Genomic DNA, 23,652 nt, shown 5'->3' with positions numbered 1-23,652 from the left:
CAAATCTTCAGGTGATAAAGTTAAAATGAGCGGCTAATCCAGATAGTAGGGACCATGCCGTATTCTTCTTTGCATGCCCAGGACCCAACCAAGTCTATCAAAGTGAAATTTAATGGGTCAAATATGTTAGGGACAAACAAAAACCAAAAAATTTAACTACAAGCTCCAAGGAAAAAGAATTTAAGGGATGTAACACTTCTCCCCCCTCTTTTTTAAGCAAGTAACAGTAAGATATCAATCCAAATATTAATCAGTGTGATAACTGCCCCAAAAGATCATAGATTCTTTTCTACTTCAGTGTTAGAAAAAAGGGGAGGTGATATCCTGTACTTCTCTGTTCAGTTCAAACCGCCCTTGTAATCATTTACAAGGCAACACATTTTTAAAGAAAGAGGACAACGAGTAAACACTGAGTGTCTAGAAAAGATGTCAAAACATTGAAATGATTTAGAACATCACAGGAGAGACAGTTAAAGGAACCAGGGCTGTTTATCCAAGAAAAGACGTGACTCAAGGAGATGTGATAGCTATATTCAACTATCAGAAAGTATGCCATGTGCAACCAACATTTGGCAACAGAACTAGGGCTGGAAACTACAGGTTAACAGATTTTGGCTTTGCACACAGAAAAACTTACTGGAAATTAAACTTGTCTAAAAATAAAACAGGTCCCCTTAGGACATAGTTTTCCATTTTTTGTATCAGTTCATCACATCTCCAAGACAAGAGTGGACAATCACTTGACTGAAATAGTAAACAAAAGACTGAAACAGAGAACCATGAACTAATCTTAGGTTTCTTTTAGTCCTATAATTCTTTGAAATATGAATGCATGAAAGTGTTCTCTGCAAAACACAAAATATTTTAGAAAGACAGGTGATAAGCAGTTTTGTTGACAAGAAAATGGGAACTTTCTGTCATTATCTTCTGATTTGTGTTCTATTTGGAAATTAAAAGCATACAAGGATGTGTTTTATGGATCACAATGAAGCCAAATTTCTCTGAGAAACTGTTAGGATGAGATGAGATGAAATGATATCTAAAAGAAAGAGATTAGATATTAATACTGTCTCCATACATTGGTATACAACAAAATCCTCAATTCTGTAATATAATCCAGATACTGTTGTGATAAGTTATATAAACATCAAAATCAAGACTGCTATGCTTTGATACTGGAGATCCACCATAATTTCATCCTCTCCTGGGTGGACTGCACAGGACCTTGTGTAGATTCCTGGGATGTGGTAAGAAGAATGTGCCTGGACATGGGCGGGGCTTCTGGGACCTCTTCCTGGAGTTGGGTTGGATGTGAGTGGACTTCCTGCGGACAGTCTCCAGCAGAGGTTTTTCTCAGATATTTAAAAGTAGCCTACTTTTACCTTCAAGGGTGTTTTTAGAATATATAGTAAGAGTGTAATTTTTAGGTTGAAGGGCTATAATAATTTTTTAATCGAGAGCTCAGTTACAATGGTATTCTCTTTTATCTTAGATCTGTAGCATAAAGGAAACCACTTAAGGAGTGGTTTACCAATATCCAGAGGCATGTGACTTAAATGCTCAAAAACTGTTCAAATTTCAGCTTGGCAGCATAAGTTGTGGCAATAAAATGACCAGTAAATTACTCAACTTAACAAAGCCTGTTTCCTCACCTATAAATAAAATGGGGCTAACAAAACTATCCACCTCATAGGCTGTTATAAGAATAAAATGACAAAACAAAAGTATTCAGCATATTAAGAACTCTATGTTAGCTATTGCTGTTTTACCTAATTGAACTTCTAAAGTTTCAAATGATCACAGAAATGTATTTATTTACCCTACAAATATCACTAAAAGCACTCAACAACTCACTAGTAAAATTGTATACTGGTCTTGTACAAGGATGTAAGGGGAAAAAAACCAGGAGTTTCCTCGCATTAATTTTTTCAGATATTATGCTTTGCCCAGAAGTAAAAATAGAACATGTAATCAGAACTGGAGCATCTTTGTAAATTCTAGACTCAGTAGTTTAATAATAGCATCAAGCATTAAATGTCACAACAATTAGAATATTGAAAATTTAATTAATAGTGTTCATGCTCTTACGCACTCCACAATCATTAATTAAGATCTATCGTGCACTTTGGGGAAGTAATAACACAGATGAAGAGCTTACACTGGACCCGGTTCTAGTCACTTTTACATGTATTTGTCCTGACAACCTTATGAGCTAGTCAGTCAGTCTTATAATGGCCACTTTGACAGATGAAGAAACTTAGGCAGAGACAGATTAATGAACTTGCCCAAGATCACACAACTAGTTAAAAGAATGGAGGTGGGCTATGAATCTAGACAATCAGGCTCAAAAGTCCACTAGGGTTTTACTGTCTCTGACAACACTGATTGAGTCAGATCAGTTGGTATTTTTCTTCTAACACGTGCAACCTGATTTCTTTGGGAGACAGGAGAGACTACAACTGCCTCACAGGTCTGGTTTCTGTCCCAATCAATGAATACATTCTAACACTTTTCTGAGTAACCACAATGTAATTGCAGAAGAAACCTCGCTCCATATCACAAGCAAAGAAAATAAATAGTAGCAGCAGCAGCAGCTGTGCTGTTAGTTTGGGGACCAATTGTTAGCCGGTATTCACATGACGTTTCCACAGGAATGTGGGTCGACCGACCTCACCGAATGTGACTGACCCAAAAGTCAGAACCACGCAGGCAGCAATGAAACTGCGTAACACACACGGGCAAGCGGTCCTTTCAAAATCCCTCCAGAGATTAATGTTTTGCCAATCAGCACCTTACTCAAAAACAGGACAAAATTGAACTTGCATAAACACTTAGTCATCAGTAAGAACTAAAGTTACAAATCACCTAGTTCGCAAAATCAAATCCGCAGCCAAGTTCCTAATTCCGAAAGAGCAAAAAAAAAGGGCGGGGGGAGAAGTCACTCGGTGGCTGTAGGGTGAAGGCACCTAGGCCCCAAGCGGAAGCGAAACGATGGGGAAAAACAAGCCCAGTGATGGGGACTCCAAGACATGCCAGCCAGAGACACAGGGGACTTTTCAGGGTCCTCCCACTCCCCTCCCAACAGCCTGTCCTTATGTCTACAGGCTGCCCCGACCGCGCGTGTCTCCAGGGAGAATTCGGAACGGCAATTCGAACGCGGAGATGTCAGGCCTGAGATTTGTGAGCCCAGATCCAGCGCACCGTGGCAGTAGAGTCCTCACGGCCCCCGAGAGGTAGGGTCCCCCAGGCACCACCTCCCGCTCTATGGGGCCCGCACCTGCAAAGTGGTGATGTGCTTGTCGTTGAACTTGTTCTCGCAGTAGCGCAGTACCAGCGACGTCTTCCCCACACAGCCTTCCCCCAGCAGCACCACCTTGAACGAATAGGCTCGGCCCGCCGCCGCCCCGCCGCCGGCCGCAGCCATCCCGTCGCTTCCCAGCCACCCGAACCCTAGAGCAGCGCCGAGCTCCCCACAGCCACCGCAGCGCCTTCACAGTCGCGGCCCTTCGTACTGGTTCGCCAACACCGGGCGTTGTCTCCAATGCCTCCTGGGGAGAGGCCTCGAAGGGCCGAGGGAAAGTCCGAGAATGAAGGGCCCCAGCAACCACGTCAGGCAACCGACGAAAGGCGAAGAGCACTCCCTCTCCGCCTCCCTCTAATGGCGTCTCCTTCCTCCTACGTCACACTTTCGGGTCACGTGACCGCCGCGGCCCGGCGGCCCCAGGAACTTAGCCCAGGAGAACTTGCCAGGGCGTGGGCGGGGCTTCTGGAGCCTCTTTCCCCGGGTGGAGTTGGCTTTCAGGGGAGGTGCTACTTGCAGGGTGCGTTAGAGCCGGGCTGCCTCCGAGCCACGACCACTCTGCATTTTGTGGGAACCTGGGGGAACAACGAATGAGTAGATTGAGGCAAGCCCAGTTTAGGTGAAATGTCGAAGTGCAGGACGTTATCGCTCTTGCTCAAGGATTGTTCGCAAGGCTAATGACCTCCCTCACACCAGAGTTGCTGTAAGCTAAACTGCCAAGGTGCCCTTCAGTATCTTAACAGTATTTTTCTGTGGGATACCAAAGCATAACTGCTGAACTTCTTTTAGTTCCCCAGACCGCCAAGTCTCCTCCTCATCTTTCAGGTCTCAGCTTAAACCTGAAAGGCTTCCCTAAGCAACATCGCTCTCCTTCTGTCCTTCCATCCCTCTCCTCCCCCCCCCCGCCCCCAAGTTAGGTACGTCATAACACGGATATACTTTCTTTAGCAGTGTTTACCACACTTTGTGGAATTTACTTTGCTGAGTATTTGTCTGTGCTTGTTAGGCTGTAGATTTGCTAAGGACAAGAAAGACTTGCCCACCTTTGAATGTCTGACTCCAAGTGCTAAGCACATAATTGGCATTTTATGAATATTTGGGAATGAATGAACGCATATTACAACTTAAGCCAGTATGATTTGGCGCCCCAGCTTTTGTTATCCATGAAGCTTTTGACATTCCAAATTGACTCCACCTTGATGGACCTTGGCTTGTTTGATGATTGCTTAATTTTCCTCATCGGCCTCCCTTTTCTTTCATGAAGTACACTCTTTGAAGAAACCATACTAGTGTTTCTGAAAATTTGCAACCAGAAATTTGGTGTCAGGCAAACATTTTTTTCCCACCAGGCTCCTTTCCACTTTAAACCAGATAGTCCATTCATTCATTCGAATATTTGAACGTGTCCACCATATGCTACGTCCTGTGCTGAACAAGATACAAAGTCTTTGTCATCAAGAGCTCACATTGTAGCAGGGAAGACAGACATGGCCAAAAAAATATAATTAAAGCTTTCCTCTTAAAAATACAGTTCAAAATAAGTTGCAAACTGGGGACCCAACTGGAGTAACCCAGGCAAGAAAGGAGGAAAGCTTTGCAGAATGAACAGCATGTCCAAAAGCCTTGAGGTATGAAAGAGCAAGTAGCTGAAGTTAAGCAATATATGAGAATGCAAAGAGAAAGGAAAAAAGCATCAGATAAGACACGAAAAGAAGCCAGGGATCAATACTGAAAGGGTCTTTCAGCGAATGACGGGTTTTAATCAAGGGCGGCTGACATAATCAGATTTCACTTTTAAAGGTCACTCTGGCTTTACTGTAATTTGGAAAATGGATGAAGAAGGATAATATTGCCCTGGCCTGGTGGCTCAGTTGGTTGGAGTGTGTCCTGTACACCAAAAAAAAAAGGTTGAGGGTTCGATCCCCGGTCAGGGCACCTACGAGGGGCAACCAGTCAATGTTTCTCTCTCACATGGATGTTCTCTCTCTCTTTGTCTCCCCCTTCCTCTCTTTCTAAAATCAATAAACATATCCTCAGATGAAGATTTTTTTTAAAAAGGATAATATTGCCTAGCTTTATTTAGAATCAGTCATTAAAGAGACCTTATGTCTTTATTAAATATCCTCATGATTATATCTGATGATATATTCTCTGCATCTATTTGCACTCCTCCTTTCAGGGCCTTTGCATACTCGTGAACACTTTCAGAATTGGAAGAATTAGAAAGACACTTCAGCCCTGGCTGGAGTGGCTCAGTGGATTAAGCACTGACCTGTGAACGAAATGATCGCTGGCTGTATTCCCAGTCAGGGCACATGGTGGGGTCGCAGGCGAGATCCCCAGCAGGGGGTATGTGAGAGGCAATCACACATTGATGTTTCTCTCCCTGTCTTTTTCCCTCCCTTCCTATCTCTCTAAAAATAATAAAATCTTTTTTTTAAGACTTCATTTTGAAGGGGCACCTTGCATTGTCTGTTCTCCTTTATATTGAATTGAAATCTGCTTCTCTCTCCCTACAATTGTTTCTGATTCAACATGTATCCAATCTCTATTCTCTGTGAAACATCTTCATATGTATAAAGAAAGCTATGTGATCTTCTGTTAAGCCTTCTCTTCTCTTCAATTTGGCCAATTCTTTCAACCATTGTTCAAATGATATGGATCCTAGATTATTTAATAGCTTGATTGCCTTAGAATCTATAAGCATTATTTGGCATTTATCACTGAATCAAAAACAATTAAAATTTTCTATTGTAAAATAAAATAATTTTAATGATAAAATAATTTTTCAGGTTTAGCTTACACTGGGACTTAAGGAGAGTATTGCAAATATTCATGGATTGTGATAAGGCAGTTTGGCACAGTTTTGAACAAAGTGGGTAAATATAGATGTAAGCTGTGGCAGATTGATAATGCTTCCCTCCCCCACGAAGATATCAGGTCCTAATATCTGGCACCTGTAAATGTTTCCTTATTTGGCAAAGGGCCTTTTCAGACATGATTAAATTAAGAGTTTTGAGATAGATTATCTTGGATTAGCTAGGTGGCCCCTCAAAGCAATCACAAATACTCTTATAAGAAGAAATTAGGAGATGCTACACACACAAAAGAAAAAGCAATGTGACCATGGAGGCAGAGACTGGAAAGATGCAGACACAAGCCACAGAATTCTGACAACCACCAGAAGCTGGAAGAGACAAGGAATAGATTATTTTGCCTAGAGTTTCAGGAGGGAGCGCAGGCACCAACAAAACTTTAGGCTCTTGAGTATAGTTTCTTCTATCTGGAATGTTCTACCCTCAGCATTTCTCATGGCTAACTCAATCTCATCCTTCAGATACTAACTTGTATATCACCTCCTCAGGGAGGCTTTACTCATTATACTTTCTAGAGTAACCTTGATTTCTTCATATTTTTATAATATTAAAAGTTTGTTTATAGGATTTATGAGAACAGATACCTAGATGTCTGGCACACTATTGAATCTCTAGGGACTAGCGATGTGCCCAGCACATTATGGTCACTCAATAAACATTTGTTACATGAATGGAAGTAGAATATTATTTTAATATTTTAGTCAATGGGTATTTCCTCCTAGTATTTACATGGGACAGGAGATATCTTATGTATAAGGGCAGGATAATGACAACAGAATATAGTACAGCAAAGATGCTAGTTTTTGGATTTTAACTTTCAGAAGCCCAAGCCACCATTTCTAATACAAATAAATATTAGTCAAAGGGTATTAAAGGAAAAACAAGAGAGCTAAACATTGGTGACTATTCCTGTGGTAGAGTATAGGATGTTCAAACATTCTCACCCTTATTCCTTGACTTCCTCTGCTGTAAAGATAAAAAGAGACATCCTCAAATTCATATTCCTGGAGTTATAATAGTTAGATTGCAACTATGAGGACTAAAATCATGTACTGATGATGGCAGAGGAGGAAGTTAAAGGTAGTCTTGAGTAGACATCCTAAGGTTACCTATCTCTGGACTTTTTTTTCCTCTTGTCACCCAAGGATACCCCACTGATTTTTAGAAAGAGAGGAAGGGAGAGAGAGAAACATTGATGCAAGAGAGAAGCATTGATTAGTCACCCCCATACACGCCCAGACTGGGGATTATACATGCCCAGACCAGGATTACATGTACCTGCACTGGGGATGGAACTCACAACCTAGGCATGTGCCCTGACCAGGAATCAAATCTGCAACCCTTTGGTGACAGGTTGATGCTCCAACCAACTGAGCTATACCAACCAGGGCTATTTCTGGACTTCTGATTGGAGAAAACAAACACCCAATTTATATAATTCATTGTAATGTGGTTGTCTATTATTTGCAGCCCAACACATTGATAGTGATAACATCCCAATAATTTTGGAGAATCCAAAACCAAAGGGAACAAATTTTTCTCTTCCTCAAAGAAGCCCAAGAAGGTAACCAGCTTGTAAAGTTCACCTGTGTCTAAGATAGACCAGAAACCATAGAATAGAGGTAGAGTGTCTAGACAGAAAGCCTCTAGTCTTACAGAGTTCCCTCAATGCCGCTGCTAAGAGAGTCTTCAAATGTTCCTTGAAACATTGATAAAGAGTTGGATTTAGAGATAGGGTGACCGATCATCCCAGTTTGCCTAAGACTTTCCTGATTTGAGTGTTGAAATTCCCACATCCTGGGAAACTCTTTATTCCTGGGCAAAGTAGGATTAGTGGTCACCTTACTTAAAGGTACTTTTTTTTTCTGGGACAAGTAGGACATAGCAGCACTTGAGGGCCAGCTGGGTATGAGAATGTGGAGAGATGGTAGATGCTAGAATATTTGGATGTTGATAACTGAGACCCTAATGCCTGGCACCTTGGAAGTTCATAGGTCCCTTCAAACATTGAAACAACCTAGGCAAGATGTGGTGGAGATTCTGAATTAACTAAGATTACCCACATTTAAATTTAGTTTCTATTAGGAGTCAAAGAGTTAAATTCAACTTTAGAAAAAATAAATGTCTTGCATGCCTGAGTTTGTGGACCCTCAAGAGAATAAATAAATGATCAGAATATTGAACGAGGAGTAAGGATCAGCCAGGCAAACAAATAGGTATTCATATTTCAGGACACAGCATAGCATCAAAACAAGCACCAGGAATGAGAGGAACATGGTGGAAGAGGAATGTAAAGAAGTAAATAAGCTCATATAGAACCTGAAAGTAATGCTAAGAATTTAGCATTACTAAATTTATCATAGAAACAATGAGAAATCCTTTAGATAGCGTGACTGAAGTGTGGTCTGCAGACCATCAGCATCAGCGGGGAGTTTATTAGGAATACAGATTCTCAGGTTCCCAGTCCTTCACCTCCATTAAAGCAGAATTTTAAGAAAAGAATTCAGGAATCTGTGTTTTAATAAGTCCTCCTTATGATTCTTATCAATGCTAAAATTTGTAAAGCACTGACTTAAGAGATGGAGTTAATAGGCGTTGGTTATGCAAAGTGAGAGAGATAAGTAAGGTAGGAAAAAAAAATGTTGGCTCTATTCTTTTGGTTTGGGACATTTAGATTCTGAAGTGCCTGAGGGATTCTCAAGTAAAAAAACATCAGTAGGTAGTCGGCTTTTGGGGCCTATAGCATATTAGAGAGATCTGGGCTTTCGAGGCAATGATGAGAGTCACCAATACAGACTTGGAAGTGCACTACCAGGAGAGGATGAAATTACTCAGGGAGAATGTGTAAAGTGAGAGGGTCCCGTGGCCTAGGACAAAACTCTGTAGCACATTGACTTTTAAGGGATGGCAAAGAAGAACAACTGCAAAGGGACAACCAAATAAGTAGAAGGAAGACTAGAAGTCAATGTCAAGGAGACGAGAATGTCTTGGGAAAAAAGAATCACAACATATGCTTTGGAGAAATCAAGTTAAATAAGGATTGGTAAGTGTCTACTAGTTTATCTACAACACAGTAATTGGAGATCTTGGTTAGAACAGTTTCAGTAGAATAGGAAGGGTTGAAATAAACTTATAGTGCTCAGGAACTAACTAAAAATGGTTAATTTAGTCCAGTGGTTTTCAACCAGAGGTAATTATGCTCCCCAAGGGACATTAGACAGCACGTTGTGACATTTTGGCTATTGGTATTTAATGGGAGGAGGTTAGGGGTGCGGCTAAACATTCTATAACACGGGAAGTCTCGAACAGAATGTCTAAGGTCAGAAAGCGTCAACATCTGACATTATCAGAGGCAGATACAGAAAGTAAAAACAGCGGTCTCCAACCACAGAAGTTCACACCACAAAGTCAGGAGATCAAGACAGGTTAACTTAAGAATCAGAAGCAAAAGAGAAGAGTCTCACATATAATGGGAAGACAAAGATATACACCCCACTTGAAAGGAAAAGAGCAATCCCCAGAAAGAGAACTAAAAGAAATAGAGGCAAGTAAACTAACAGATGCTGAGTTCCAAACAATGGTTCTAAGGAAGCTCAATGTGCTTCCTCAGAATCAGTGAGCTCAGAGAGAATTACCAAAAACTACAGGGAAACTACAAGGAACTTACTGCAAACTACATCAGCCTGAAAAAGGACATAGAAAAGATCAATAAGAGAGAAGAGGAAATGAAGAATACTATTTCTGAATTGAAGAACAATAGAAGGAATCAAAAACAGCCTAGATGAAGCTGAGGACCAAATCAGCAAGCTGGAGGATAAGGTAGAAGAAAGATCCCAGAAAGAGCAAGAAAATGAAAAAAGACTAAAAAAGAATGAAGAGGAATTGAGGGAAATGCAGGACAACCTGAAACATAATAATATCCGTATAATAGGGATAGCAGAAGGAGAAGAGGAGGATCAAGGGATAGAGAATATGTTTGAAAAAGTCATGATGGAAAACTTTTCTAATTGGAGGAGAGAAAAAGTCACACAAGTCCAGGAAGCACAGAAGGTCCCATTCAAGAGAAAGCCAATGAGGCCCACCCCAAGACACATGATCTTTAAAATGGCAAATATCAAAGACAAACAGAGAATCCTAAAGGAAGCAATGAAGAAAGAGGTAGTAACATAAAAGGGAGCCCCAATATGGCTAGCAGCTGACTTCTCTACAGAAACACTACAAACCAGAAGGGAGTGGTAAGAAATATTCTAAATGAAAAACAAAGGTCTGCAACCAAGACTGCTCTACCCAGCAAGGCTCTCAATTAAAATGGAAGGCGAAATAAGGAGTTTCCCAGACAAAAGAAGGCTAAAAGACTACACCTCTACCAAACCAGCACTGCAAAATATGCTAAAGGGACTGCTTTAAGGTGAAGAAAAAGTTTCTATGAATACCCAGTTCCTTTCAGAGTTGCCAATACTTGATAGTACCAATATTTTTAATACTCATTAATCTGATTGTGACAATGATGTTATTTTAATTGTTCCTTTACTACTTGTTGAAACTAAACCTGTTTTAGTGTATTTCTTGCCTGTTTCTATTATTTTTTTTTAAAAAAGCTTTAAATGACTTTTTGGTATTCTTTATCCATTTATTGATTTAAGGTTTGTAGAACTTTTTTCCCTAAAAATAAAAACCTATTAACCATGTTTTAGATGTGTTACAAATACTTTTCTATTTTGTTCCTTGTCCTTTAACTTTTTTTGTATGTAGTTTACTATATAGTTAAATATTTAATATAGTCATATTGTCAATATTTACTGTATAACTTCTGGGTTTGAATATTTTACTTCAGGTCATGAAAAATATTAGTACTATTTTCTTCTAAAACTCCTTAGATTTTACATATCAATTTTTAACTTACCTGAATATTTCTTTTAAAATGTGTGAAATAGGGCTCTATATGTGTTTTATTTCAAGTAATAGTGGTCCATGCACCCTGTTTTTGAATAAGCCTTATTTTACCCATTTATTTGAAATATCAACTTAATCATATATTACATTGTCAGAGAGATATATACGTTTGTCTCTAGAATGCTCATTATATTTCATTGATCTACTTCATTATTTCTGTGCTGATGTCATGTTGGTTTAATTGCTGAGACTTTATTACCATTTAAAAATTTTTAAATATTTTATAATTAACTTTGACATCTAAAAAAATAAAATCAATCTACCTTTAAGAAAGAAAGAAAGAGAGAGATGGAACTCCAACCTTTTGTGACAACATGGATAGAACTGGAGAATATTATGCTAAGTGAAATAAACCAGTTGATGAAAAGACAAATACCATATGATCTCACCTATAAGTGGACTCTATTCAACAAAATAAACTAATGAACAAAATAAACCACAGGCACAGAAACATGGAGCAGACTGAAAGGGACCAGAGGGGATGGGGAAGGAGGACAATGGTGGAAAGAAGGGGAAGGGACTAGACAAAGAACATGTATGAATGACCCATGGACATGGACAACAGAGTGGGAATTGACTGTGGGAGTGGGGGGTGGGGGTGGGATGGATGGAGGGGGGTAAAAGGGGAAAACTTGAGACAACTCTAATAGAATAAACATGATTTATAAATTAAAAAAATAAAAATAAAACATAATGGTTCAGTGGACTCCAAAAAAATAAAATAAATTTTTTTTAAAAAGATTCTTTATTTCCCAAGTGAAAAGCCAGTTTAATGAGCTTTGTTTACTGATGATTCTAACTTTTCCTACTATACTACATTACTATAAAATATAAGTCAGTTTCCAAGATGTGCTCTCCTCTTTCATTTTCCTATTTTATGTCAGTTCCATACTACTCTACCTACGGCAGCTTTATATAAATTTTGATATTTGATATGTAAATCCTCTAGCTGTGTTCTTATTCATAATAGCTTTGGCTATCAATTTCCATATAAATTTTAAAATTAGTATGTCAATTTCCACACACACAAACTGCTGAGATTTTAAATTGGGATTTCATTGATTTTAAAGGTCAATTTGGAGAAAACTGACATAAAATATTGATACTTCCAGTATGTAAACGTATCATGTTCCTCCATTTATTTGAGTCATTTCTGATTTTCCTCAATAATTTTTGTAATTATCAGAGATATTGTCCATATTTTATTAGATTCTTTTATGATATCATTTTTGATGTCACTCAAATGGTATTTAAAATTTTTGTTTTATAATCATTTATTACTGATATCTATAACTATAATTTATTCTTGTTCATTGACTTTGCTAAATTCAATATTTTATGTATGTGATTTAGTACATTATTTTGGACTTTTAAAATGTAGAATATGTTTTCTGCAAATGATTGTAATTATATTTCTTATTTCTAATATTTATACTTTCAACCACTCCCCAATTACTGGATTGACTAAGACTTTGAGCATTAGGTTAAATAGCAGTGGTTATGGATAGCAGATCAGAACATTTAACCCCCGAATATGCCACTTTGGCATATTGATCACTTTGAGGTGAAAACAATTCAGAAATAACAACACAGGCAAGGCTCTCTATGTAATCGCCCTTTTCTACCTAATATCAGGGTATAAATTTCCCACAATAAATCTGCCCTCTATACCAGGAAAAGAACATTTTTATCACCAGCGACAGGGAGTCGAAGCAAAAAAACAAGACAAAACAAAACAAAAAATTCTATAATACATGGACAGCCCCCCACCCCAACAAAGAATTATCCTGCCCAAAATGTCAATAATGCCAATGTTGAGAAACCATGCTTTAGCTTACTATAGTGTGTATATTTTTGCAGTGCATCATAATTATAAATCCCTTGAGGATATTCCATTGTAAAGGCAGAGAGAATATGGCTAAACAAGCACTAAGAGAATGAGTAACTCAAGAGCTCAGAAGGCTATTTCCAATTTTGCTACTATTTTCTATGAATGTCTTTAAAATAATCATTGAAGTATTTTCTCAGCTTCATTTCACCAAGGTATTGATAATCCTCCATTGAACATTGATTTCTTTTAGCAACTGTTACAGGCAATATATTTTTATTCTGATTAGGTTTCTCTTTTGGGACAAAAAAGGAATTCAAAAACGACTCTACAACTACTTTTTAAAATTCTAGTAGAGATATATTGTTTCTATATTAGTTTTCCTTAAATACAAGAAGTTTGAGTTTAGTATACTGTAATACACAATCACTAAAAAAACAATAAATTGAGTATTAGTAGGTAAAGTGGAGAAAAAACAAGAACAATAAAGCATAAAAGAATCTGAGGAAAATGAAATAAAACTATTATTCCTGCAGCTAGCCTCCAGAATGAGGGAACTGAAATTGGGGGTTTGGAAGCAAGACAGGGATTTTTAATATAGTCTGATGTGCTGTCCTCTGGAGGCTAGGACTGTGTCTGTCATATTTTTTGAATCACCAGATCCTGAATGGTAGTGTTCAATTCATATTTATTAATTAAACCAAGTAAGTAGATAAAACTAAGCCCATAAAATACTGAGGTTTGAGAAATGCATTAAATAAAATTGTTAAAGCATTTACAATTTTCAACATCTAATTAGCATAATTAACAATAGAAAAGAAAATAGATATCATCTACTGAGAATTTTCTGCAAACCAAACCCATTTGTTCCTTTATTTGTTCAGTCACTCAACAACTTTTATTGAGTGCCAGGCAAGATGTCTCCACCTTCATGGAGCTCATATTCTAGTGTGGGAAGCAACACAGAAACAATTACAATATGTGTAGTGGCCATGTTTTTTAAAATAATTTTTTATTTTTTAATTACAGTTGACATACAATATTATATTATTTTCCATCATGCATCCAGGTGATGGGACACTAATATGACTGACAAAGTGTTCACCCCAATAAATCTAGGATCCGTGTGACACCATGCATTATTATTACAATATTATTGACTATATTGCCTATGCTGTACTTTATATCCCTGTGACTATTCTGTAACTACCAGTTTGTACTTCTTTCTTTCTTTTTTTAAAGGTTTTTTATTTATATATTTATTTTTACAAAGAGAAGAAGGGAAGGAGAAAGAGATGGAGAGAAACATCAATGTGTGATTGTCTCTCATGTGCCCCCTACTGGGGACCTGGCCACAATCCAGGCATGTGTCCTGACTGGGAATTGAACTGGCAACCCTTTTGTTTGCAGGTCGGTGCTCAATCCACTGAGCCACACCAGCCAGGGCTGTACTTTTTCCTTTAAATACTTTTATTGTATTTTTTCCATTACCATTTAGTCCCCTTAAATAAACCCCCCTCCCCACCACAGTCACCACACTGTTGTCTAGGTCCATGAGTCCTTTTTCCTTTTTGGTCAATCCCTCCACCTCCACCCCCTACACTCCCCCACTCTTAGCTGTCATCCTGCTCTCTATCTATGAGTCCGTTTCTGTTTTGCTTGTTAGTTCAGTTTGTTCATTAGATTCCATATATGAGTGAAATCATATGGTATTTGTCTTTCTCTGACTGGCTTATTTCATTTAGCATATTATTCTCCAGGTCCATCCACATTGTTGCAAAAGGTAAACTTTTCTTCTTTTTTGCAGCCAGGTAGTATTCCATTGTGTAAACGTCCCATAGTTGTTTTATCCACTCATCTACTGAAGGACACTAAGGCTGCTTCCATATCTTGGCGACTGTAAATAATGCTGCAATTAGCATAGTGGTGTGTATGTTCTTTCAAATTAGTGTTTTGAGTTCTTTTGGATATATTCCAGTAGTGGGGTTGCTGGGTCAAAAGAGAGATTCATTTTTAATTTTTTGAAGTATCTCCATACTGCTTTCCACCGTGGCTGCACCAGTCTGCATTCCCACCAACAGTGCAAAATGGTTCTCCTTTTTCCACGTCCTCACCAGCACTTGTTGTCTGTTGATTTATTGAAGATAGCTATTCTGACAGGTGTAAGATGATGTCTCATTGTGGTTTTAATTTGCATTTCTCTGATGATTAGTGAGGTTGAGCATCTTTTCATATGTCTATTGGACATCTGTGTGCCTTTTTTCGAGAAGTGTCTACTCAGGTCCCTTGCCCGTTTTTGAATTGGGTTTTGTTTTTTTTTCGGCGCTGAGTTTTGTAAGTTCTTTATAAATTTTGGATATTAATCCCTTATCAGATATATCAGACATTCTGATAGCAATGATGTTCTACCATTCTGTGGGTTGTCTTATTTTGTTGATATTTTCCTTTGCTATGCAAAAGCTTTTTAGTTTGATGTAGTCCCGTTTGTTTTTCTTTTGTTTCCCTTGCCTGGGGAGATTTATCCAATAAAATATTGCTACAAGCAATGTCCAAGTTTTTGTTGCCTATGTTTTCTTCTAAGATTTATATGATTTGGGCTCTAACATTTAAGTCTTTAATCCATTTGATTTTTAATTGAATTTATTCTTGTGTGTGGTATAAGAAGATGGTTTAGCTTCATTTTTCTGTATGTTATCTGTCCAATTTTCTGAACACTATTTATTGAATGAACTATCTTTAGTTCATTGTATGTGCTTGCTTTTTTTTTTTTCATATATTAATTGGCTACAAAGGCATGTGTTTATTCCTGGGCTCTGTTCCATTGATCTATGTCTTTTTTTATGCCAGTACCATACTCTTTTGATTACTATGGCCTTATAGTATAGTTGCATATTAGGTAGCATGATTCCTCCAACTTTGTTCTTCTTTCTCAGGATCACTGTTGCTATGCAGGGCCTTCTGTGGTTTCGTATAAATTTTTGAGATATTTGTTTTAATTCTGTGAAATACGTGATTGGAATATTGATAGGAATTGCATTGAATCTCTAGATTGCTTTGGGTAGTATGGACATTTTAATGATGTTAATTCTTCCTATCCATGAACTTGGTATGTGCTCTCACTTGTTTGTATCTTCTTCCATTTCTTTCTTCAGTGTCTTAAAATTTTCGAAGTACAAGTCTTTTACATCATTGATTAGGTTTATTCCTAGGTATTTTATTCTTTTTGAAACATTTGTGAATGGGATTGTTTTCTTAATTTCCCTTTCTGTTAGTTTGTTATTGGCATATAAAAATGCAACTGATTTCTGGATATTAATTTTGTATCCTTCTACTTTGCTGAATTCATTTATCAGTACATCCTTGTAACCTGTGTTTTGAACTCTGCATCTGATAGATTGTTTACCTCCATTTTGTTTAGCTCTTTTTCTGGAAATTTGATCCATTCTTTCATTTGGGCCATGTTTCTTTGTCTCCTTGCTTTGGCAGCCTCTCTGTGTTCATTCCTATGTATTACATATAGGTTTAATGTGTCTTGATCTTGGTAAAATGGTTTGATGTAGTAGATGTCCTGTAGAGCAGCTGTCCCCAACATTTTTGGTACCAGGGACTGCTTTCATGGAAGACAATTTTTCTACAGATGAGGGTAGGGAGACACAGGAGGAGGAACTCAGGTGGTAATGCAAGTGAAGCTTCACTTGCTCACCTGCTGCTCACCTCCTGCTGTGTGGCCCTGTTCCTAAAAGGCTATGGACCGGAGCCAGTCTGTGGCCTGGCAGTTGAGGATCCCTGTTTTAGGGCCCAAAGATGCAGCCCTCCCAAGTCACCTGAGTTGGACACTCCAGGTGCACCCCCCACCAGTGAAGGTTGTGCACATCCTCCTGTTGTCGTTGAGCTTTGATTACTGTGGGTACATGGGGGAGGGATTGACCCCCCTGCCAATCTGCTGCAAGGACTGGCCATAACCACTGTGGAGGGTCTGCTGTGCAGGTGCTGACCCCATGTAGCAGGACTAATTTCAATGAGGCTTTGTGACCTTTTAGTCCGCCCCTTGGGCTCGTCTGTGGAGGTGACTGTATGGTGCTTTAGTGTGATCTGAAGCTGTCTGCTGGGTGTGCTTGTTCTGGGACCTGAGCTACAGAACAATATGCAGATGGCTGCTACTTGAGCTGGGCTTGGAGGTTCCCAAGAGAGGCTATGCTGAAAAACAAGGCCAACTGCCACTAGTGCCAAGCCTGGGGTCACTTAGCAGGAGGTACGGGGTACACAGAGGCCAGATGCTGCTTGTTTGAGAGATTTTAGGGAATTCCAAAGCATGAACCAAGAGAGGTTGTTTGTCTGGAAAAGCCACTTGAAATGACATGAGCAGGCCCACAGGAAGGGTGGGGCAGGATCTCAAAGAATAATCGGGGCAGGGCAAACAGTGATAGCTTGGTTGATGGAGACTCTGATATGGCACCTGCCTACTGGCTGTGTGGGAGGAGGGCTCAGCAAAAGAACAACAGCCTCTGCCAGCACTTCTGTATGGGAGAAAGCTGCCCCTCCAGCCCTTGTCCGGATGCCAGATAATTCAGTCCCTCCCCATACATTCCTAGTACTCTTCCAGCTACTGCCCCAGTGCTCAAGCTCAGAGCAAGTGAGTCCAAGTAAATTCATGTGCACATCCTTTAAGAAGAGACCCCAGGACTCCTGCAGCCCTCCATCTCACTCAGCCATAATTCCTGCTGGCGTTCATAGCCAGAACCTATGAGGACTTCTGTTCTCGGCACTGAAACTCCAGCTGGGTGTCCTGGTGTGGGACTGGGACCTCTTGCTCCCCAGGGGGGTCCTCCACAGCTAAGACAATCTTCTCAATTCTCACCCGCCATGTTAGTGTGGGACCAGCCCTCCCAACCGTCAACCACCATACCTGCGCATAGGACCAGCTCACCCCACATCTCTCCCCCTCCCATCTGTATTGATGCGGCCTCCTCTTCACATACCCAGCTATAGCACCTCCTTTCAGCTTGATCTCAGGTGGCTCTGAATGATGGTTGTTCTGCAGTTCAGTTGCAGTTCCCATGTAGTCATGGGAGGATGTGAGCACTGCATTCACTTACTCCACCATACTAACCAGAAACATTGTAATAGCCATGTTTGATGTCAAACTGACGTGCACACCACCTTCTCCTTTCAATCAGAATCTGCACCTTGTTCAGGTATCCACTCTCTACTGTGTCAAAAGCTATGCCCCTAGCATCCAGCTGGTTCTAATCTCATGGTCCTGTAGTTCCTAACATGTGAATCAACATTTCAAATGCTTCTTGCTGGCAAACAAAACTGAGCTGTAATTTTAAGCATTGGCCACAAGGGGGCACACACAGATCAATGAAATTCTACCAGTTTGGCCACAGTACATTCAAAAGGGGAACTCAGAAGTCCCTGAACACGAAAAAGAAAGAAACCATTCGGAGATTTTTTCTTCACACTTGAGAAAACAAGAACATTCCAAGAAACACATGGGCTAGGGAGGGAGAAAAGGGCAGTTCCCAGGCCATTCATTCCCAAAGTGACAATGTTAACTAAAAGTGTCTCAAGTTCCTCCTATGCCATATAGTCCTATTCTTGTCAAAGAAGAAATTTCAGCCACATTTTCATATTTTAAGAACTTGTCGATTTCTGCTAAAATTATATAATTTCAAGGTTAGAGGGAGAACAAAAAGTAAAAAACTTTGTTTAATTGTAATGTGTATTTTATATTTCCATTTATAAATGGTATTTTGAAATAACTAGAGCATCAGCCTGTATCAAATAGAAGTATATATTTGACATGATTGACAGCAGAATTACGTAGGCTTGCCCTGACTGTTGTGGCTCGGTTGGTTGGATCATCATCCCATGCTGAAAAGTTCCAAGTTCATTACGGCCTGGGTGCATAGGGGAGGCAACCAATTGATGTTTCTCTCTTGCATCAGTGTTTCTCTTCTCCCTTCCTCTCTCTCTAAAAAACAATGGAAAATGTCTTTGGGTGAGGGGAAAAAAATGGAAAAGAATTGTGTAGCTTCAGTTTCTAAATCACTAAAAAGGTTCAAGTCAGAAGAGTAGCAGTCTCACTGAGTCAGTCTAATATGCTCACTTTTAAAAACTAGATGCCAGGAGTTACATGGAACTGAAAATTCTAGAGATTTGTCCACTTAAACTAGGCCTGAATGATTATACTTTTCCATGTTCTTGAAAAATAAATCATTATGAAGATGAAAAATTCTCTTCAAGAAATTGTTTTGCACTGGTGAAATAGTTTGGTTGAGGGTTCTTAAGGGAGATTTGTGATGTTGAGATTGGAGAGCTTTTCGATAGCTGTGGAGGGTCTAATGGAATGTTTGGAAATACACATATGTGCAGGGGATTTGAGCATTCAGTACCACTTTCTTGAGTGTTGTCTCTATTGGCTACTCATTCTTGTTTTGTAAAGTCTCATTTCAAATCTTACCATTTCTTATGCCACTTTCTAAGTGCTTCCTAGCATGTATCATTGAATATGACATTTATCTATTTATTTATCAGTACTAGAGCTCTAAGCTCTATGGTAGTGAATGTCTTCATTGCTCACCATTATATCCTGTGTCCAGAATAATGCCTGGATCATGGTAGATGCAAAATAAATGACTGAACCACCCAAGTACCAGCTCTTTTATGCGTTCATTTCCAATGTCAATCTCGCTCTCTCTCTTCCTCGCCTGTGTACAAACCTCCAATTATCTGAACCTCCATCTGCTGCCAAATTCCCCCAAGCCCCTGTCTACATAGGTGTCTCTCTCTTGAATCATTTAGACTAATTTCCAGTCTTGTGTGTGAAGGATAAATCTCCATGAGGCTAGGCAAAGAACAGCTGCTGTGGGAAGAACATTTACAGAGGAGCTGTAATACAGAACATCTCCCCTGCCCTAGTTCATCTATCAAGCCCTCTCTTTGACTCTCCGTCCCTTCTATTTCTAGCTCCCTCATACCATCCTTCTCCATCACTAGGTTTGGACTCCATATTGGGCACTTCAATTTTCTCTCATCAGCATCCTTGATTCTCTTGTATCCTTGTATTTCAAGGACACCAACCGAGAACAACAACCTTTACGTAAAGTTCTGTAAAAATTCTCTGAGCCACCTACATTTTGTGCATCAATACAAACATAATCATCAGCTTCATTCGCAGGACTGCCTGTCAGTTCCTTTGCTTTTTTCACTTCAGCTTCCTCCTATGCCCTTTTACTTATTCTTGGAAACTTTCCTCAGTCCACTTCTGGTCCTAATTCAAGTTGTTCACAGTATTCCCTTATAATCCGTTAGGGTCTGTGGGTCTGTAGTTATCTCCAACTCTTTCATTATTAATATTGGCTATTACATATGCTCTCTTTTTTTCCTGGTTAGGCTGGCTAGAGGTTTATCAATTTATTTATTTTTTCTAAGAGTCAATTTTGGTTTCATTGATTTTCTCAGTTATGTTTCACTTCTCAATTTCATTGATTTCTACTCTTTCTTATTTCCTGCCTTCTGTTTGCTTGGGTTTAATTTGCTCTCCTTTCTCTAGTTTCTTAAGATGGAAGCTTGGATTGCTGATTTGGATCTTTATTCTTTTTTATTATAAGTATTTGTAGTAGCTGCATCCAAACAACTTAATATAGTGTATTTTCATTTACCTAAAAAGAATATATATATTTTCATTTCCCTTGAAACTTCCTCTTTGATTCATGACTTATCTTAGGAGGCAGAATAATGTCCCTCTACCCCTCCCCTTCCTCCTTTCCTCAAAGTGTCTATATCCTAATTACTGGAACATGTAATATGTCAGTTTACATGACAAAGAGTTTAAGGTTGCAGATGGAATTAAGGTTGCTAATCATCTGACTTTAAAATAGTGAGATTATCCTGGATTATCCAATCTGGTCCAATGTAATTACAAGTAGAAGCCAGAATCAGAGAAGGAGGTGTGATAACAAAAACACCGTCTGAACGCAGTGATCCACCACTGCTGGCTTTGAAGATGGAGGAAGGGAATCATGAACTAAGGAGTGCAGGTAGTCTCTGGAAGCTGGAAAAGGCAAAGAAACACATTCTTCCCTAGATCCTCTAGAAGGAAATGCAGCCGTTCCAACACATTGATTTTAGCCCAGGGAGACCCATTTTGGATGTTTTACCTGTAAGAACTGTAAGATTATAAATTTGTTTTAAGTCACTAAAATTGTGGTAATATGTTAAAGCATCAATAAAAAATTGAGTTATAAATGTCATTTAATTTCCAAATATTTGAGGATTTGCCATGTACATCCCTGCTTTTGATTGATAATGTAATTGTTTTGGTTTGAGAATGTACTCTGAATAATTTTTATTCTTTAAATTTGTCTCGTGACCAAGAATCTGGTCTATCTTAGTGAATATTCTTATATGCATTTGAAAGGGTGCATTCTGTTGTTGGGTCAAGTTTTTTTGTAAATGTCAATTAGGTCAAGTGAATTGATAGGGTTATTCATATCTACTCTGTCTTTATTGATTTTCTGTCTACTGCTTCTATGTTGACTTCAACTCCAATTGTAAATTTGTCTATTTCACCTTTCAGTCCTGTCAGTTTTTGTTCCATGTATTTTAAAGTTCTGTTGTGAGGTGTACACACATTTAGGACTGTTATGTCTTCTTGGAGAATTGACCCATTGTTACGTTATGTCCCTCTTTATTCCTGATGCTATTCCTTGTTTTGAGTCTGTTGTGTCTGATATTAATATAACTATTATAACATTACTTTGGTTAGTGTTTGCATGGTATATATTTTTTTCATTCTTCTACTTTTAATGTATCTATGTCTATGGGTTTCTTACAGAAAACATTTAGTTGAGTCCTACTTTTTATTTAAAAAAACCTAGTATGATATTCTCTTTTCATTGATATTCCTGGTTCTAATTAAATCCACAACAGGTAGTCAGTAAATGACTTTGCCTTCAAAACCACTAAAACCTAGGTCAACAGGTATGTTCTTCATCTTCCAACTCTCCTATTTAATAATAATGTGAATGGCTACAATTATTCAGTATTTTCTATGTAGCAGGCTTCTCTTTACATGTATTGACAAATTTAATCCCACTAATAATGCTATGAGGTGGGTACTATTAGCATCACCCCCAATTTACAGATAAGAAAAACCAAAGTACAGAGAGATTAAGTAACTTTATCAAAGTCATACTAAAGAACATTAGAGCCAGCTTCCAAATGTAAGTAGTATGACCCCAGGTACTACTCTCTCACCATATTACCTCTCCATCAATGAAGGATTCTTCCATTTCAAATCCACATTTTAAGTAAGATATCTTCATGCATTGTTGCCACTTTTTCAGTATTGAAACCACTCCATCTGCTTCCATAGCACTCCTCAGGTATAATTAAAAATAACCTTCATATTGCAAAATCCAATAAACATTTCTCAATTATCTGTTTGGCCTTCTCTGCTGCATTTGACTTTATTAACCATGTCCCTGTAAAATGCCTTAGGTATCTCTTCCATTTGCTTCCATAACATCCTATATGCATTCTTATTTTGTGATTATATAATGCATCATAATTAAATATTCAAGAGCTTGTCTACCCACTGTCTTATAAGACCCCTGACACCAGAGACTGTTTCTTACTTATCTTTGCATGCCCTTTGCCTACCATAGTGGCACACTGTAGGCATTTTAAAATATTTTGTTAAATCAATGAATAATTAAAAACTGTTTACTGATAGTAAGTATAATATTCATTGTCACTTCTGCACAGGCAAACAGAGAAATCTCTCACAGGCACAGATTTTATTATCTCTATTATTTATTATGATTGAATAAGGAGGCAAAGGTTGGCAGAGACACAACTATTCTTTTCATCCCCAATGGATCCCTGGATGCTCTGTGGAAAAAATAAATTAACAATATTTGTCTTCTTTATGTCCTTATAAAACCCCCAGTGCGGTTTACATTAGAAAAACAACGTTCAGTGAACTACAAACTTGACAGCATTAATAGCATCTTTATTGCTTCCATCTTCATGTGTTTTCTCCACATTTAGGAGCAGAGGAACTTTCATCAGCCATTTTCAGATGTTGTGTTACGCTAATGTTCAAGAACATCAGGCGCTGCTACAAAGGATCAGTTTGATTATTAAGTCAAGGCTAGTTTTCTGCTGCTCTGGGACTCCTCTTTTGCTAACTGTAAACAACTAGAAAGTAGTCGGGGGAAATGAACAACTGAACAACAGGAAGCACAAGACTTCTATGAGCAAAGGGAAACAAATAGGGAGAGTACTAAAATTGCCCTGGCTTTCTGCCTGGGGACAATTTTCAGCCACAGTGCAAAAGGTCTCATAAGGATATAGAAACTGAGGTTCAGGAATGCTAAGACAGCTAAAATTTGTGGGACAGTGAATAGGAAAGAAAAGAGCTAGAAAGAGAACTCCAGAAATGTGCCTAGGTGCTCCTCCTTTGAATTTTTTAGACTAAATTCCAGCCTTGTGTGGGAAGGGTGAAATGAAACTTCACTGAAGCTGGGCAAAGAACCACTAAGGAAGAAACATTTACAGAGCAGCTGTAATGCAGAAGATTCCGATAGCTCACACAAGCCTTGGAATCAATCTAGTGCCCTTTAGATACTGTCAAGAGACCTCACTGAATAAATGGGTGATTCTAGAGAGATCTCAGTGGTCCC

At 38.7% G+C, this 23,652-nt stretch overlaps 1 protein-coding gene across 1 annotated transcript in view; it reads right to left on the bottom strand.

The window, feature by feature from the left end:
- The window catches only part of RAB21 (RAB21, member RAS oncogene family), a 35,098-nt gene extending 31,425 nt beyond the window's left edge, over window positions 1–3,673 (bottom strand). The window contains exon 1 of the mRNA XM_054580117.1: window positions 3,278–3,673. Coding sequence (XP_054436092.1) covers window positions 3,278–3,424 — 147 coding nt within the window. The 5' untranslated portion in view covers window positions 3,425–3,673. The remainder of the gene's footprint in view (window positions 1–3,277) is intronic.
- Between the last annotated feature and the right edge of the window lie 19,979 nt (window positions 3,674–23,652).

The sequence above is a fragment of the Pteronotus mesoamericanus genome, unplaced genomic scaffold (assembly GCF_021234165.1).
Source record: "Pteronotus mesoamericanus isolate MK-2021 breed Mesoamerican mustached bat unplaced genomic scaffold, CSHL_Meso_final contig_56, whole genome shotgun sequence".
Taxonomy (NCBI): Eukaryota; Metazoa; Chordata; class Mammalia; order Chiroptera; family Mormoopidae; genus Pteronotus; species Pteronotus mesoamericanus.
The sequence above is the reverse complement of the archived record's forward strand: the minus strand, read 5'-3'. Positions and strand labels throughout refer to the sequence as shown.